General features: G+C 56.7%; 2 protein-coding genes across 3 annotated transcripts; one reads left to right on the top strand and one right to left on the bottom strand.

The window, feature by feature from the left end:
• The first annotated feature begins 1326 nt into the window (after positions 1–1326).
• Positions 1327–10894, top strand: Mapk8ip1 (mitogen-activated protein kinase 8 interacting protein 1). 2 transcript variants are annotated; one of them, XM_032903744.1, is made up of 12 exons: positions 1327–1862; positions 2861–2966; positions 5365–5598; positions 6961–7042; positions 7230–8042; positions 8178–8253; positions 8658–8830; positions 9056–9165; positions 9293–9409; positions 9584–9654; positions 9756–9854; positions 10145–10894. In XM_032903744.1, exons 1-12 carry the CDS (start codon positions 1792–1794, stop codon positions 10215–10217), a joined length of 2025 nt encoding a protein of 674 aa, XP_032759635.1. In that variant the 5' UTR covers positions 1327–1791; the 3' UTR covers positions 10218–10894. The 2 variants fall into 2 exon arrangements, with proteins under 2 accessions (XP_032759635.1, XP_032759634.1); XM_032903743.1 differs by having other exon boundaries at positions 5290–5598.
• On the bottom strand, positions 10889–11654 carry C5H11orf94 (chromosome 5 C11orf94 homolog). Its single transcript, XM_032903742.1, has 2 exons — positions 11275–11654; positions 10889–11107 (listed from the first exon to the last, which is right to left on the bottom strand). The coding sequence occupies exons 1-2, from the start codon at positions 11432–11434 to the stop codon at positions 10983–10985; spliced, it is 285 nt and encodes a 94-aa protein (XP_032759633.1). The 5' UTR covers positions 11435–11654; the 3' UTR covers positions 10889–10982.
• Positions 11655–12970: the final 1316 nt, after the last annotated feature.

The raw sequence follows: 12970 nt of genomic DNA, 5'->3' as shown, positions 1-12970 counted from the left end.
GGCTCCTGACCAGAGCCCAGAGCCCTTCTCATCTTTGCCCCATTAACCTGGTCTGGTCTGGCCCCACTCAGCCCTGTTGTTTGGTGGACCGGCTTCTTGGTCCATGCCGAGAGGACATGGATACACAGACACATCCTGTGGCCATGTGGAATCCTTAGACCACTGCAAACCCTTCAGTCTGAGAGGAAGGGTAAAGACTGAGGCTGTCCTGTGGCCCGCACCTAGCAAGTATCTACTGAGCCTAGAGTGTGAACCTGACACCTCACCAGACCTGCCCTCCAGGAGCATCCGTCTAGATGGGAGTCAGGAAGGGGAAAATACAGATGATGAGGGGGTGTACTCCACCCAGCTTTGTAGTCAGGAAGTATAGGGCGTTTCTTTTTTTCTTTTTTCTTTTTTCTTTTTTTCTCGGAGCTGGGGACCGAACCCAGGGCCTTGCACTTGCTAGGCAAAGCGCTCTACCACTGAGCTAAATCCCCAACCCCAGGGGAGGGCATTTCTGATGGATGGGTCAGGAGGGCTTCCTGGAGGAAGGCTTCTCTGAGCACTGTTGGGGCCCAGTACCCTTGGGAGGCAAGGCTCAGCAAACAGTAAACACACAAGGCTGGAGTCTCCCCCTTGCAGAGAGGAGGGTTTTTGAGTGAGGAAAGACAGGATGGTGGTGTCCCTTACTGTCTCATGGCCACAGGAGAGGTCAGAGAGGGAGAGGGGAGACTGAGGCTGGCAGTCAAGGTGGTGTAGTTAATGCAGGCACTGGACCAGGGTTTGGCAATAAGGAGACAGAGGTCTGTGCAGACACCTCGGAGCTGGGGGCATCCGAGGACACTCCCAGAGAAGATGCCTAGTGGGACCCAGGAACTCAGCCATGCTGTCTGAGTCCCAGACCTTACAGTCAGACTGCACTTAGGGTTAGCCACAGGGCCAAGAGGCCAGACTGAGGAGGGTGCTCTGGCCTCTGGGCCAGTCCCCATGTCATTTCAGTACCAGCTAGTAGCCATACCCCCAGCCTGAGAACCTGCAGCTACCCTTGGGGTCAGAATCTTCCAGGGCAGTTGTCACTAGTTGTCCTTGTTCAGTCAAAGTCACTCCCAAATGACTCCCAATCCTGCGTCCAAACTCTAGTGGTACCCATTGCTGTCTTCCTGCGCATCCTTCCAGCCAGCACCAATCCCTGAGCCAACCGCCCTGGCCCTGGGCTTGCAGAAGCCTCCCAGATGCGGTGTGGAGGCGGAGCCTGTGTCTGTGTGGAATCAGGTGTCCATTCTTGGGGCCCTTCGGGAGCCCCTTCCATCTTCTCATTTGGCACCCTGAGTGTGGCGCTGGCCCTTTAAAGCAGATCGGGGTCTGGCGTTGAGGGAAAAAAATTACCAGATTTCTGCTGTCTGCTTACATGCCTGGCCTTGGGAGGGAAGGGGGGTCACTCCAGCCCCCAATAGGGGCATTGGAAGGGCAGGTGGAGCCAGTAGCATTGATTGCAGTAACCTGATCCCGCGGGGGAGGCGACGACATCGTTGCGCATCGGGCTGCCAAGGGAGGAAGCTGCCCGCATCTGAGGGTTGGGCCAGGAAGAGTTGGGGCTGGGGCCTGGGTCGGCAGCTGCGGCCTCCTCTCTGGCCCATCTATTTTTAATGAGCTCCCCGGGCTTCTGCAGCCGGCAGGATGCAGAAAGGCAGGCCCAGTCGGTGGAGGCCAGAAGTCCCAACCCTGCCTTGAGCTCTGGCCCCCCTACCCTTCTGGGCATGAAAGGGCAGCCCTGGAGCCCCGCAGCCCCCTGGCCGGGCAGGGCTCTCCATGCAGCTGGTACTGAAGATGGATTCGAGCCCAGACAATGACAGCTGGTTGGAGGATCAGTGGGAGCGCTGGTAGGGTCCTGGGGCCTGGCCTCAGGTGGGGGAAGGGCGAGTCGTCGGGAGGTGCTCCATTGAGCTCAGGGGCCCTGTTCAGACTGAGTGAGGTAGAAGACAGAGGTGCAAGCCTTCTAGGCTTCCCTGGAAGCTGCACCCTGTCCTTCTTCTCCTGGGTGACCTTGGATGAGCTTGTGTACCTCTGCTGTGTGCCTAACCTCCTGGTCTCTGGGAAAAGGCCCAGGCATTCTCTCCAACTCCCCAGATGTCCCATTTATACTAAGTCAGACAGAGTACCAGGGTCAGGGTGAGCCGGTGCAGGGGACAGTGGCACCACAGTGGCAATCTCAGTAGTGCATTCCAAGGTAGGCACACAGGGTAGCCTGGGCTCCTGGAAGTCTGTTAGTGGTCTAGTACCAAGTGCTCTCCATGGCCACTCACAAGACCTAGCCTTGGTCTTCCCTGACCCCATCCGTTCAGGGTCCTTATACCAGGTGAGATTGTATAGTTGAAGAGATGACTCCAAGAATGTTGGCAGGTCCCCCTCACTGTGACCATGGCTCAGTGGTGTATATCTTTGTGGGTGAGAGAAAGGGGCACCTACTGTGCCCTTCTGGTGGCTCCTTGGGTCTTGTTACTGTGGAGTGCAAAGATTTTCCTACTCTGGTACCTCTTGGGGTTGAAATGGCCTTGGCACTGCCTTGGCCATGGAGGCATTTCTCCAATAGAACTGAAGGTCTGGACAGTTGGGCCTTCTAGGACTGCCTTCTGGTTGGCAGCAGGATGGAGAACTCCCAGCCGGTGATGCTGGAGATGCCTCCTCCGCCACCCTAGGTGGAATGCCTTTTGGCTCCAACCCCAAATCCTTCCCCTGCCACTGTGCTGACAGACCGAGTCCTTCATCTGGGAGCTGCTACCTGCCTCCCAGGGTCTTCCCCCGAGAAGAGGGAGACGGCAGCAGGCTTAGTTGGGGCTTAGGGGCCCTGGGTTGTGACTTTGGTTTCTGTCCCCACTAGGCTCACCCATGATATCAGCCTGGAGGAGTTTGAGGATGAAGACCTTTCGGAGATCACTGACGAGTGTGGCATCAGCCTGCAGTGCAAAGACACCTTGTCTCTCCGGGTAAGGGCTGGGTCTGAAGAGTCCGAGTGGCTGGGAGGATGGACACAAAGATTAGGGCACCCCGATATTTACAAAGGAGCTTGTGAGTGTGTGTGGCACTCCCGGGAAGTGAAATAACAAGGTAGGAAGCATCTAGTATAATGCTTGACACATCTTGGATGCTCAACCCAAAATCTCCATTTATTATTTTTGTCAGCACTAAAGCCGGAAGCAGCTTCTTCAGTTGTTCACAGGGAAAGAGAGCAGGGGGCTTGAGTAGGACAGTGGCAGTGAGGACCAGAGTGAAGGGAAGGGCCTCTCAGGAGCTTCTTGGCAGAGGGCCTGCGACAGTACAGGGTGGAGCCTGGTGGAATCTGCAGTGCTTTGGGGCAGGAAGGAGGAACCCGGGTGCTGCTGGACTAGCTCCTGTGGCTGCCCCTGCACCCCCTGACCACACCGCCAGCATTTTAGGCTTTCAGTGGCCCCTGCTGCATGGTTGGTCCAGTACTGGCATTGCTCAGAGCCCCTTGGCTTTATCCTAGTGACAGGCTCTCTTCTGTATATCTGAGTGCCAGGGTACCCGGGATAGATGGGAATCCCCATCCTGTTGTCAGAACACAGAGCAAGGACTTACCTGCAGGATAGGGAAGGCAACGGCACGGGGCTAAGGATCAGAGGCCAGAACCAGGTGTAGTTGAGTTGCTAGATATGGCATTTCCATGGCTGCGGTGTGAACCAGGGAAGGGCATTTGTCTTACTGTTGCCCTCCTGGTATCCCTAGCACTTTTACAAACTTCCAGGCAAAGGGAAAGCAAGCTGTGAGGGTGACTTTATGCTTCCCAACTCCTTCACTCTCTTACCAGGCCAGCAAGGATGGAGGCAGAGGCTACTACTTCTGGGTTTAGAGAGTGGTCCCAGAGCTGGGTCATACTTGCTTTGAACTTTAAAACCACTATCTCCCGGGGGTTGGGGATTTAGCTCAGTGGTAGAGCACTTGCCTAGCAAGCGCAAGGCCCTGAGTTCAGTCCCCAGCTCCGAAAAAAAGAAAAAAGAAAAAAACAAAAAACAAAAAAACAAAAAAACAAAAAACAAAAACCACTGTCTCCCATATCCAAAGCTTTCAAGAGGGTCTAATGCAATTAGCCAGAACTATCACCTCACCCTGCCCTGGTAGTAGGCTAACTAGGGTGATCTCCTGGTAGGAGTCTAGTCAAAGTTTCTCTCTCTCTCTCTCTCTCTCTCTCTCTCTCTCTCTCTCTCTCTCTCTCTCTCTTGTCTCTCTCTCTCTCTCTCTTGTCTCTCTGTCTCACTCTCTTTCTCTCTTGTCTCTCTGTCTCACTCTCCTCTCTCTCTCTTGTCTCTCTGTCTCACTCTCTCTCTCTCTTGTCTCTCTGTCTCACTCTCTCTCTCTCTCGTCTCTCTGCCTCACTCTCTCCTCTCCTCTCTGTCGCTCTCTCCTCTCCTCTTCTCTCTCTCTTGTTTCTCTGTCTCACTCTCTCTCTCTTGTCTCTCTGTCTCACTCTCTCTCTCCTCTCCTCTTCTCTTCTCTCTCTCTGTCTCTCTGTCTCGCTCGCTCTCTCCTCTCCTCCTGTCTCTCCCTCCCTCTCTCCCTCCCTCCCTGTCTCTCTCTCTCTTTCTCACCTGGAGGACAGCATTATAGGCCTAGTCAACTCTTGAGGGTTGACGAGTCAAAGGATCTGTCCAAGGTGCCAGGAGTTAGAGGCAACAGTGGAAGTAGCATACAGTTCGGGTCTATAAAGGCTAGGTTGGCTGAGGGATGTGTTCAGGTCAGAGCTGACTGGGAAGGGCTCCCCTTAAAGTTCCCCTTCGGGTCCAGTCAGGGTCTCCTGCCCGCAGTGCAGTCTTCCTTACCTGGCTGACATGCACTTTCCCCAGTTTGCTTCAATGTCCCCTTCAAATGCCAGTTGTCTCGCTCATCCCCATTGGGGACGGAATTCCTGGGCGACCCCTAGGTCTCCATGGCAACAGCGGTGATTTCACTCTGGGCTCGGCTTACAACCCGGGTGAGGTCACTGGCCGTTACCAAGGGAACGGAAGGGTGCAAGGAATCCGGAGGGGGGACCGTGGGAGAAGAGAGGCGTGGGCGGTTCTCTGCGCTGGCGGCGTAAGGATCCGGCCTCCGGGGGGAGGAGTAGTGGCGGACGGGAGCGGCCCAGTGCTTCTGTCTCTGCCTGGCTCCCAGTGTCCCACCCCTTGCGGCCGCGGAATTGGACTCGTCCGATTGGGGGGCGGGGCACCTAGGCATCAGACCCACCCCTCTTGCGAGACCCCTCCCCCGCTCACAAGGCCCCTCCCCTGACTCCCCTCCGTCCGCGCCGCGCAGCCCCCGCGCGCCGGGCTGCTGTCTGCGGGTAGCAGCGGCAGCGCGGGGAGCCGGCTGCAGGCGGAGATGCTGCAGATGGACCTGATCGACGCGGCAGGTGACACTCCGGGCGCCGAGGACGACGAAGAGGACGACGACGAGCTCGCTGCCCAACGGCCAGGAGTGGGGCCTTCCAAAGCCGAGTCTGGCCAGGAGCCGGCGTCTCGCAGCCAGGGTCAGGGCCAGGGCCTCGGCACAGGCAGCGGAGACACCTACCGGCCCAAGAGGCCTACCACGCTCAACCTTTTCCCGCAGGTGCCGCGGTCTCAGGTAAGACGCAAGCAACCCTGGGCTGAGAGAGGGGGCGGCGCCCTGGGTGGACAGGGAAGATGGAGGGGCGCGGGCCTGTTGGTGATGCCGGGGACCTAGGCGCGCCATGCCTGGGGTGGGACAGGTTTTCTGCTGGGAGGGATAGAGGAAGGACTTGCCAAGGAACAGGAAAGTCTGTCCTGGGAAGGACTGAATCCAACTGTCTGGGTATGAAGCCTGCACTGCTAGGGATTTGAGTGGGGAGAGTTGCAGAGGACTAACAAAGGAGTTGAGGTCCTGCAGTTAGGTCCTCTTCGGGTTAGTGCTTCTGTGAAGGTTGAGGCAGCAGCAAGGCCTGGAGAAAAGAGCCTCTGAAATGGGATGAAGGTGGGGATGGGAATTCTGGGTCTGTCTCCAGTTGGACATCTCAGCAGCTGGACATTCCAGAAGGCAGCAATAGAGTTGGGGTGGGGGTGGAGTTGCTTGGCTGAGTTGGGGGCCTAGGGCCCCTTGCTGGTGGCTGGATGCCAAAGAGGGCTGCGTCGACCCATTGTCTTGTAGGCCTAGGCAGGAGAGATACTGGGAGGGAAGGCGCTGAGGAGGTAGGGCTGCTAATGGATGGTGCAGGGGCTGCAAGGAAGGGGTTGGTCCCTTTCCCAGTATCCTCTTGGCATGGCTGCTGGCAGCCCAGCTCATCAATGGTGTGTGTTGCTTATGGCATTTCCTGGGGAGGGAGCCCAAGTTGTGTGTGGAGAGCCTTGTGCATGGGCACTGTTGAGGGTCTCAGGAGGCTGAGAATGTAGGATGCATGAGCATTCTGGGAGATCGAGGAAGGAGGGCTGCTGATACTACATCTGTCATTTCTCAGTCACATGGTTCAAAGTGGGGGTGAGTGTTATGGAGTCATGGTTTGAATGATTCATCCAGGCCCACAGGCAGCTCCTGGGGAGACCCTTCCTTGTGCCAGAATGTCCTTCCCACTTTGCTAGACCCCGGCTTTCTGAGCTCCAGGACAGAGTCAATCACCCTGTCTTTCACCAGGGCTGGGTTTGAGCATGGGATCATGGCTCCCCTCAGTGCCTGGGCTGCTGTCTGGCTCTCCTGGGAGCTGGGCTCTCCCTCCAACATCTGCTCCTCAGCACCCACACTGGCCAGCACCTCTGCATCTCTTGAGGGTTGTCTCCCAACCAGCAGGCCTGTAGGGAGGGTGCTAACTTCCCACCCTTCCTGCCTGCTGGAGGGTGGTTGGCAGAGAGGCTTTGGCAAGGCAAGATGGCGTGGGAACAGCCCAGGGATGGCCTGATGGGGGCAGGACCGGGGCCTCCCTGTGCCGGGCACTGCTGACTACTGCTTCTTCATAAGAGCCTTTTGTTCTCTGCACAGGACACGCTGAATAATAACTCTCTGGGCAAAAAGCACAGTTGGCAGGACCGTGTGTCTCGATCATCCTCCCCTCTGAAGACAGGTAGGTCAGGCCTCTCTCCCCGAGCTGGGGACCCTGTAGTCTTCACCTGGCTCACCTGGGCTGAGGTCATCTGGGAGCCGGTGGCTGGCTGCAGATCTTGCTGGCAGAGGACGATTGGGAAGAGGAGGGGACAGGTATCTGGACTGGGGTTCTGCCCTCAGCACCAACCTGCCTGTCTGTCTTCCAGGGGAGCAGACGCCTCCACATGAACATATCTGCCTGAGTGATGAGCTGCCGCCCCAGGGCAGTCCTGTTCCCACCCAGGATCGTGGCACTTCCACCGACAGCCCTTGTCGCCGTACTGCAGCCACCCAGATGGCACCTCCAAGTGGTCCCCCTGCCACTGCACCTGGTGGCCGGGGCCACTCCCATCGAGATCGAATCCACTATCAGGCAGATGTGCGGCTCGAGGCGACTGAGGAGATCTACCTGACTCCAGTGCAGAGGCCCCCAGACCCTGCAGAACCCACCTCCACCTTCTTGCCACCCACTGAGAGCCGGATGTCTGTCAGCTCGGATCCTGACCCTGCCGCTTACTCTGTAACTGCAGGGCGACCGCACCCTTCCATCAGTGAAGAGGATGAGGGCTTCGACTGTCTGTCATCCCCAGAGCAAGCTGAGCCACCAGGTGGAGGGTGGCGGGGAAGCCTCGGGGAGCCACCACCGCCTCCACGGGCCTCACTGAGCTCGGACACCAGCGCACTGTCCTACGATTCTGTCAAGTACACACTGGTGGTGGATGAGCATGCCCAGCTTGAGTTGGTGAGCCTGCGGCCATGTTTTGGAGATTACAGTGACGAAAGCGACTCTGCCACTGTCTATGACAACTGTGCCTCTGCCTCCTCGCCCTACGAGTCAGCCATTGGTGAGGAATATGAGGAGGCCCCTCAACCCCGGCCTCCCACCTGCCTGTCAGAGGACTCCACACCGGATGAGCCTGACGTCCACTTCTCTAAGAAGTTTCTGAATGTCTTCATGAGTGGCCGCTCTCGTTCCTCCAGTGAGTCAGTGGACGGGGAGCAGTGTGGGAACCCGAATGGGCCTCAGAGACCATGTAGTCTGCCTGAGAGCAGGACAGAGCTTTCTACTTGCTCCAAGCTTAGGACACCTCCTCCAACCTATTGCCTTCCCACAGGTGCCGAGTCCTTTGGGCTGTTCTCCTGTGTCATCAACGGGGAGGAGCATGAGCAAACCCATCGGGCGATATTCAGGTGAGGGCTGCCCGCCTCCTTGCCTCTGCCAGCTCATCACTGGCATCCCCTCAGCTGCTGGAGACCATATCCCCGTACAGGAACTCCGCTTAGTGGCAAGGTACCGGAGTGTCATGAAGAAGCTAGGACTGTACACCTGGGGGCCAGAGAGATGCCTGCCCCGCATAGAACCTGTACCCTAGGCAAGGTGCTCACTTTCATTTAAGTTTCCCGAGGCTTTAGGCTTCCTTTCTTCTGGGCCCCTGAATTTTTGGATAGCAGACACATGTGAGTGTCATGCGTTCCTTAGGAGGCAGCACCGTGACAGGTACATGGGTAATTTGCAAATGTCAGTGGCTTAGGACCCTAGATTGGGCCTGGCTGAAGTATTCTGATGAGCCGTGCCTCACACGCCCTCGGGACAGGTTTGTGCCTCGGCATGAAGATGAACTTGAGCTGGAAGTGGACGACCCTCTGCTGGTGGAGCTGCAGGCAGAAGACTATTGGTATGAGGCCTATAACATGCGCACTGGAGCCCGTGGTGTCTTTCCTGCCTACTATGCCATTGAGGTCACCAAGGAGCCTGAGCACATGGCAGGTAGTGCTCTCCCCCAGTCTGGCCTTCCCACCCCTGCCTCTGCCCACCAACTCACCACAGGTCTTAGCTAGGCAGAGAGAGAGTAGAGGTGATTCCATTAAAGTTAGAGAGGCCCAGCCAAGTGAGGCTCTGCTGCCTGGGTCACTCTCCACGCTGCCTTCTCCTTGTCTCGGCTCTGAGCCCCTTGCTGATGGCTCTCTTGCTTATTGTGTGCTTGCTTTCCAGCCCTTGCCAAAAACAGCGACTGGATTGACCAGTTCCGGGTGAAGTTCCTGGGCTCTGTCCAGGTTCCTTATCACAAGGGCAATGATGTCCTCTGTGCTGCTATGCAAAAGGTACCCACATCTGAGTCCCTGTCTCTTCCTGGGGGTGCCTATTCTCAGCCAGCCCACACTACTGTGGATCTGGAGGCAGTGCTGTGACAGTGGGACAGCTCCCAACTTGACCCTGTCCCTCATGCAGATCGCCACCACCCGCCGGCTCACCGTGCACTTTAACCCGCCCTCCAGCTGTGTCCTTGAAATCAGCGTTAGGGGTGTCAAGATAGGTGTCAAAGCCGATGACGCTCAGGAGGCCAAGGTGACTTCCTTCAAGCCCCTGCCTTCTTGCCCCATGCATGTCTCCTCCCCTTTATTTCTTGCCTGACATGGCTCTCCTCTCCTTGTGTGCCTACCCTCCCCCACACTGCATTTGCCCTTCCTGCCTGCTTCCCCCTGCAAGTTGACCATCTTGCTTCTCTCTTCACTCCTGTAGGGAAATAAATGTAGCCACTTTTTCCAGCTAAAAAACATCTCTTTCTGTGGGTACCATCCAAAGAACAACAAGTGAGTACAAGGGGCAGACACGAGAGTCTCACTGGTAGTCTTCAGACGCGGTGGGTGGGTAGGACTCCGAATCTTGTCTCACAGATGCCTGCCTTCCACAGGTACTTTGGGTTTATCACTAAGCACCCTGCTGACCACCGGTTTGCCTGCCATGTCTTTGTGTCTGAAGATTCCACCAAAGCCCTGGCAGAGTCTGTGGGGTACGTGTGTGTGTGTGTGTGTGTGTGTGTGTGTGTAAGTGTGCTGTCCTATCTGTGCTCAGTGTCAGCATCACCCCTTCCCTCTAGTTCTGGAAACCCCAATCCGGGCAGAGGCTGGGAGGTCCCGGGAAGCCGAGGTTCTGGGCCACTTCCTTGTTGATTGGCCACTGCTCCCCTTCTCTTTGGGAAATAACTGCCCACGAACAGCTAGTCTGTCCCAGAGACCCAAAGCTCCTCTTGAAGAACCTGGGTTGAAGCTCCTGGTCACTCCTGTGTCCCCCATTTTCCAGGCGTGCATTTCAGCAGTTCTACAAGCAATTTGTGGAATATACCTGTCCTACAGAAGATATCTACTTGGAGTAGCAGCAACCCCCCTCTCTGCAGCCCCTCAGCCCCAGGCCAGTACTAGGACAGCTGGCTGCTGACAGGATGTTGTACTGCCACGAGAGAATGGGGGAGTGAGGGCTGTTGGGGTCAGGGGGGGCAGGGGTTTGGGGGAGAGGCAGATGCAGTTTATTGTAATATATGGGGTTAGATTAATCTATGGAGGACAGTACAGGCTCTCTCGGGGCTGGGGAAGGGCGGGGTTGGGGTGGGGGTCAGGCATCTGGCCACAAAGGGATCCCCTAGGGACAGAGGCGCTGCACCATCCTGGGCCTTGTTTCATGCTAGGGGCCCTGGCTTTCTGGCTCTTGGGTCCTGCCTTGACAAAGCCCATGCCACCTGGAAGTGTCACCTTCCCTTGTCCCCACCTCACCCAGAGCCCTGAGCTCATGCTGAGCCCAAGCACCTCCGAAGGACTTTCCAGTAAGGAAATGGCAACATGTGACAGTAAGGACCCTGTTCTCATCTGTGGGGCCTCCGGCAGCTCCGACCTCCAGCCTGGCCAGCACGCTGACCCTGGCAAGCTTGTGTGTTCAAAGGAGAGGGCCACAGCAAGCCCTGCCTGCCAGGGAAGGTCCCCTCTCAGCTGGCCCCAGCCAACTGGTCACTGTCTTGTCACCTGGCTACTACTATTAAAGTGCCATTTCTTGTCTGGACCATACTGGGTGTATTTACTCGGACCCCTGCTGGGCCTTCTTACTGCACACAGGCTATGGAGCCAAGCACTTGCTGCCCAGAATAGCTTTATGCGGGGTTCACATCATAGTAATAGTCAGCCATGTTGGGCCCGTCCCGCTTGCGCTGCTGGGCCTGGGAGAGAAGGGGTCTGGGCCCACCTGGCCTCGGGTGCTTGGGTCTTAGCCCGTAGTCTGAAGAAAGAAGAGGATGAGGGTGGAAACACTGCTTGACTTGGAATGGGGCTGTAGCCAGCTCTCAAGAGGCCGTCTGGGAGAGGGAGACATAGGGCTTGGCCCTAGGGGACGTCTAGGGACACCTGCTGTGGAGGGTGGGAGAGGGGAGAGAATTACTACCCTACCATCCACCAGGCCTGAGAGAGGCTGCAACAGTTCCAGCGGAGCTGAAAATTCCTCAGGAACAGATCGCTGAGACCTATGGAAAATATTGCTGTGCTGAGCCCTAACCCCAAAAGCCATCGCCACTTCTTTATGAGGGACAGTCCGGGGTGAAGACTTCATGAACTAACCCTTCCCAGGATAGTGATCAGCCTCTTCCAGAGTCTTCGAGGCCCTAAGGCTGTGGCCTTACCTCTGGGGCTGAGGTCGAAGGAGTGCGCCTGCCAGGATGAGGTAAAATAGAAAGAGACTGAGCCCAGCCCTGGGGTACAGAACCCCAAGCATGGCGAGAACCATCTCCTACACAGTCCCTGCTGTGCTGGCTACCTGCCCCTCCCCCAACTGGACAGAACCTGGTGCCAATTCTCAGGGCCACCTCACAAAGGACATTAATTCCAGGGTTCAACACCCGCACTACCTCCCTTTTGTGTCCTGGAGAGGACCCCTGTCCCACATGTCCCTGCCAGGACATACCTCCTTTCTGTTCCCGGGACCTGGAATTCCATACTATCCAACTCCAAAGCCCTGTCCATCACTCTTGACCCCTGGACGCCACCAAACCCACATGGAGTCCCCGTGGTCTGCTGGGGTTATCTGTCTCCTGTCCCAGTGCCTTGGTTGAGCCTCTCCCATGTCATGCCTAATGTCAGAGCCCCTGCTCACTTTCATGTCTGCCCACCAACCCAATCACCACGAAGTGCTGAAGATCCGCTCAACAGCTGCTCTCCCCACTGCCCACCACACCAATCATATGACAAACCCTGCAGACCTTTGCTGGGACCTGCCTAGACCCTTATACCACAGCACTTCCAAGATTCCACAGTGGCCGTCCTGCCAGGCCGCTGACAACACTGATGGCTGTGGGCTAGAATGTAAGTTGGTGGCTGAGTCCCCATCCACCTCCAGAACAAGACTGGTGTCTGTTTCACAGCCTGATGGGAAAGGAGCTTTGCTCTCCTTTGCTATCACTGCAGGGGGCACTTGCCACTGTGCTGCCTGACACTGCTGCCCTCTCCAAGATCCCAGCAGAGCATGTACACAAATGTCCTCCGGTAGTCAGCACCTACAGGGCAGGAACTATGCGTTGCATGGCACCAAAGCCCACTACAGTGCAAGCACCCAGAGGATGCTTGTCGGGCTAAGCAGAAGGGTCACAGGTTCCAAGCTGACAAACCCGACCAGCTAGCTGTCTTTTCCACTGCCCTGGCTCACAGCAGGGGTCTGTGGCTCTCGCATCTTGTGGCAAGCATGACAGGTTAAGGCTGGGACCATGAGGGTATCTTGGAGGAGGGGAGACCTGAGGGACAGGGGCAGGCAGTGCTCTCCAAAGTCAAGTGGCACCAATGCTGGGAATAGTCCACACAACAAAAGGGCAGGAATGAGGTAGCCCTATGGTCCCATAATGAGGCTGCCATTGAGTTTGAGGCCCTTGAATGTCTTGTCTGAAAGAAAGGGAAGGCAGAAGAAGAGAGGAAAGGCAAGTACTGAGAACAGAAAAGTTCAGGCCACAGTTCTGCCAGGCCCTCCTGTCTTCTCCAAGTAGCCTGCATGGCTCCAGCATTCTCAGTCTTCATCAGCCGGTCAGCCTGTAGGAGTGTCAGGGAGGGGACTCCAGCACACCCCCCAGAAACTGCCCGTTTTCTTACAGACTCAGGTTCA

The sequence above is a fragment of the Rattus rattus genome, chromosome 5, assembly GCF_011064425.1.
Source record: "Rattus rattus isolate New Zealand chromosome 5, Rrattus_CSIRO_v1, whole genome shotgun sequence".
Taxonomy (NCBI): domain Eukaryota; kingdom Metazoa; phylum Chordata; class Mammalia; order Rodentia; family Muridae; genus Rattus; species Rattus rattus.
The sequence above is the reverse complement of the archived record's forward strand: the minus strand, read 5'-3'. Positions and strand labels throughout refer to the sequence as shown.

Coding starts and splice junctions, on each gene's coding strand:
- Mapk8ip1 (XM_032903743.1), top strand. CDS start 1,792: ATGCAGCTGGTACTGAAGATGGATTCGAGCCCAGACAATGACAGCTGG. Junction 2,967..5,289: donor AAGACACCTTGTCTCTCCGG/GTAAGGGCTGGG, acceptor CGCGCCGCGCAG/CCCCCGCGCGCCGGGCTGCT. Junction 9,410..9,583: donor ATGACGCTCAGGAGGCCAAG/GTGACTTCCTTC, acceptor TCACTCCTGTAG/GGAAATAAATGTAGCCACTT.
- C5H11orf94 (XM_032903742.1), bottom strand. CDS start 11,434: ATGAAGTCTTCACCCCGGACTGTCCCTCATAAAGAAGTGGCGATGGCT. Junction 11,108..11,274: donor TCTCTCAGGCCTGGTGGATG/GTAGGGTAGTAA, acceptor TTCTTTCTTCAG/ACTACGGGCTAAGACCCAAG.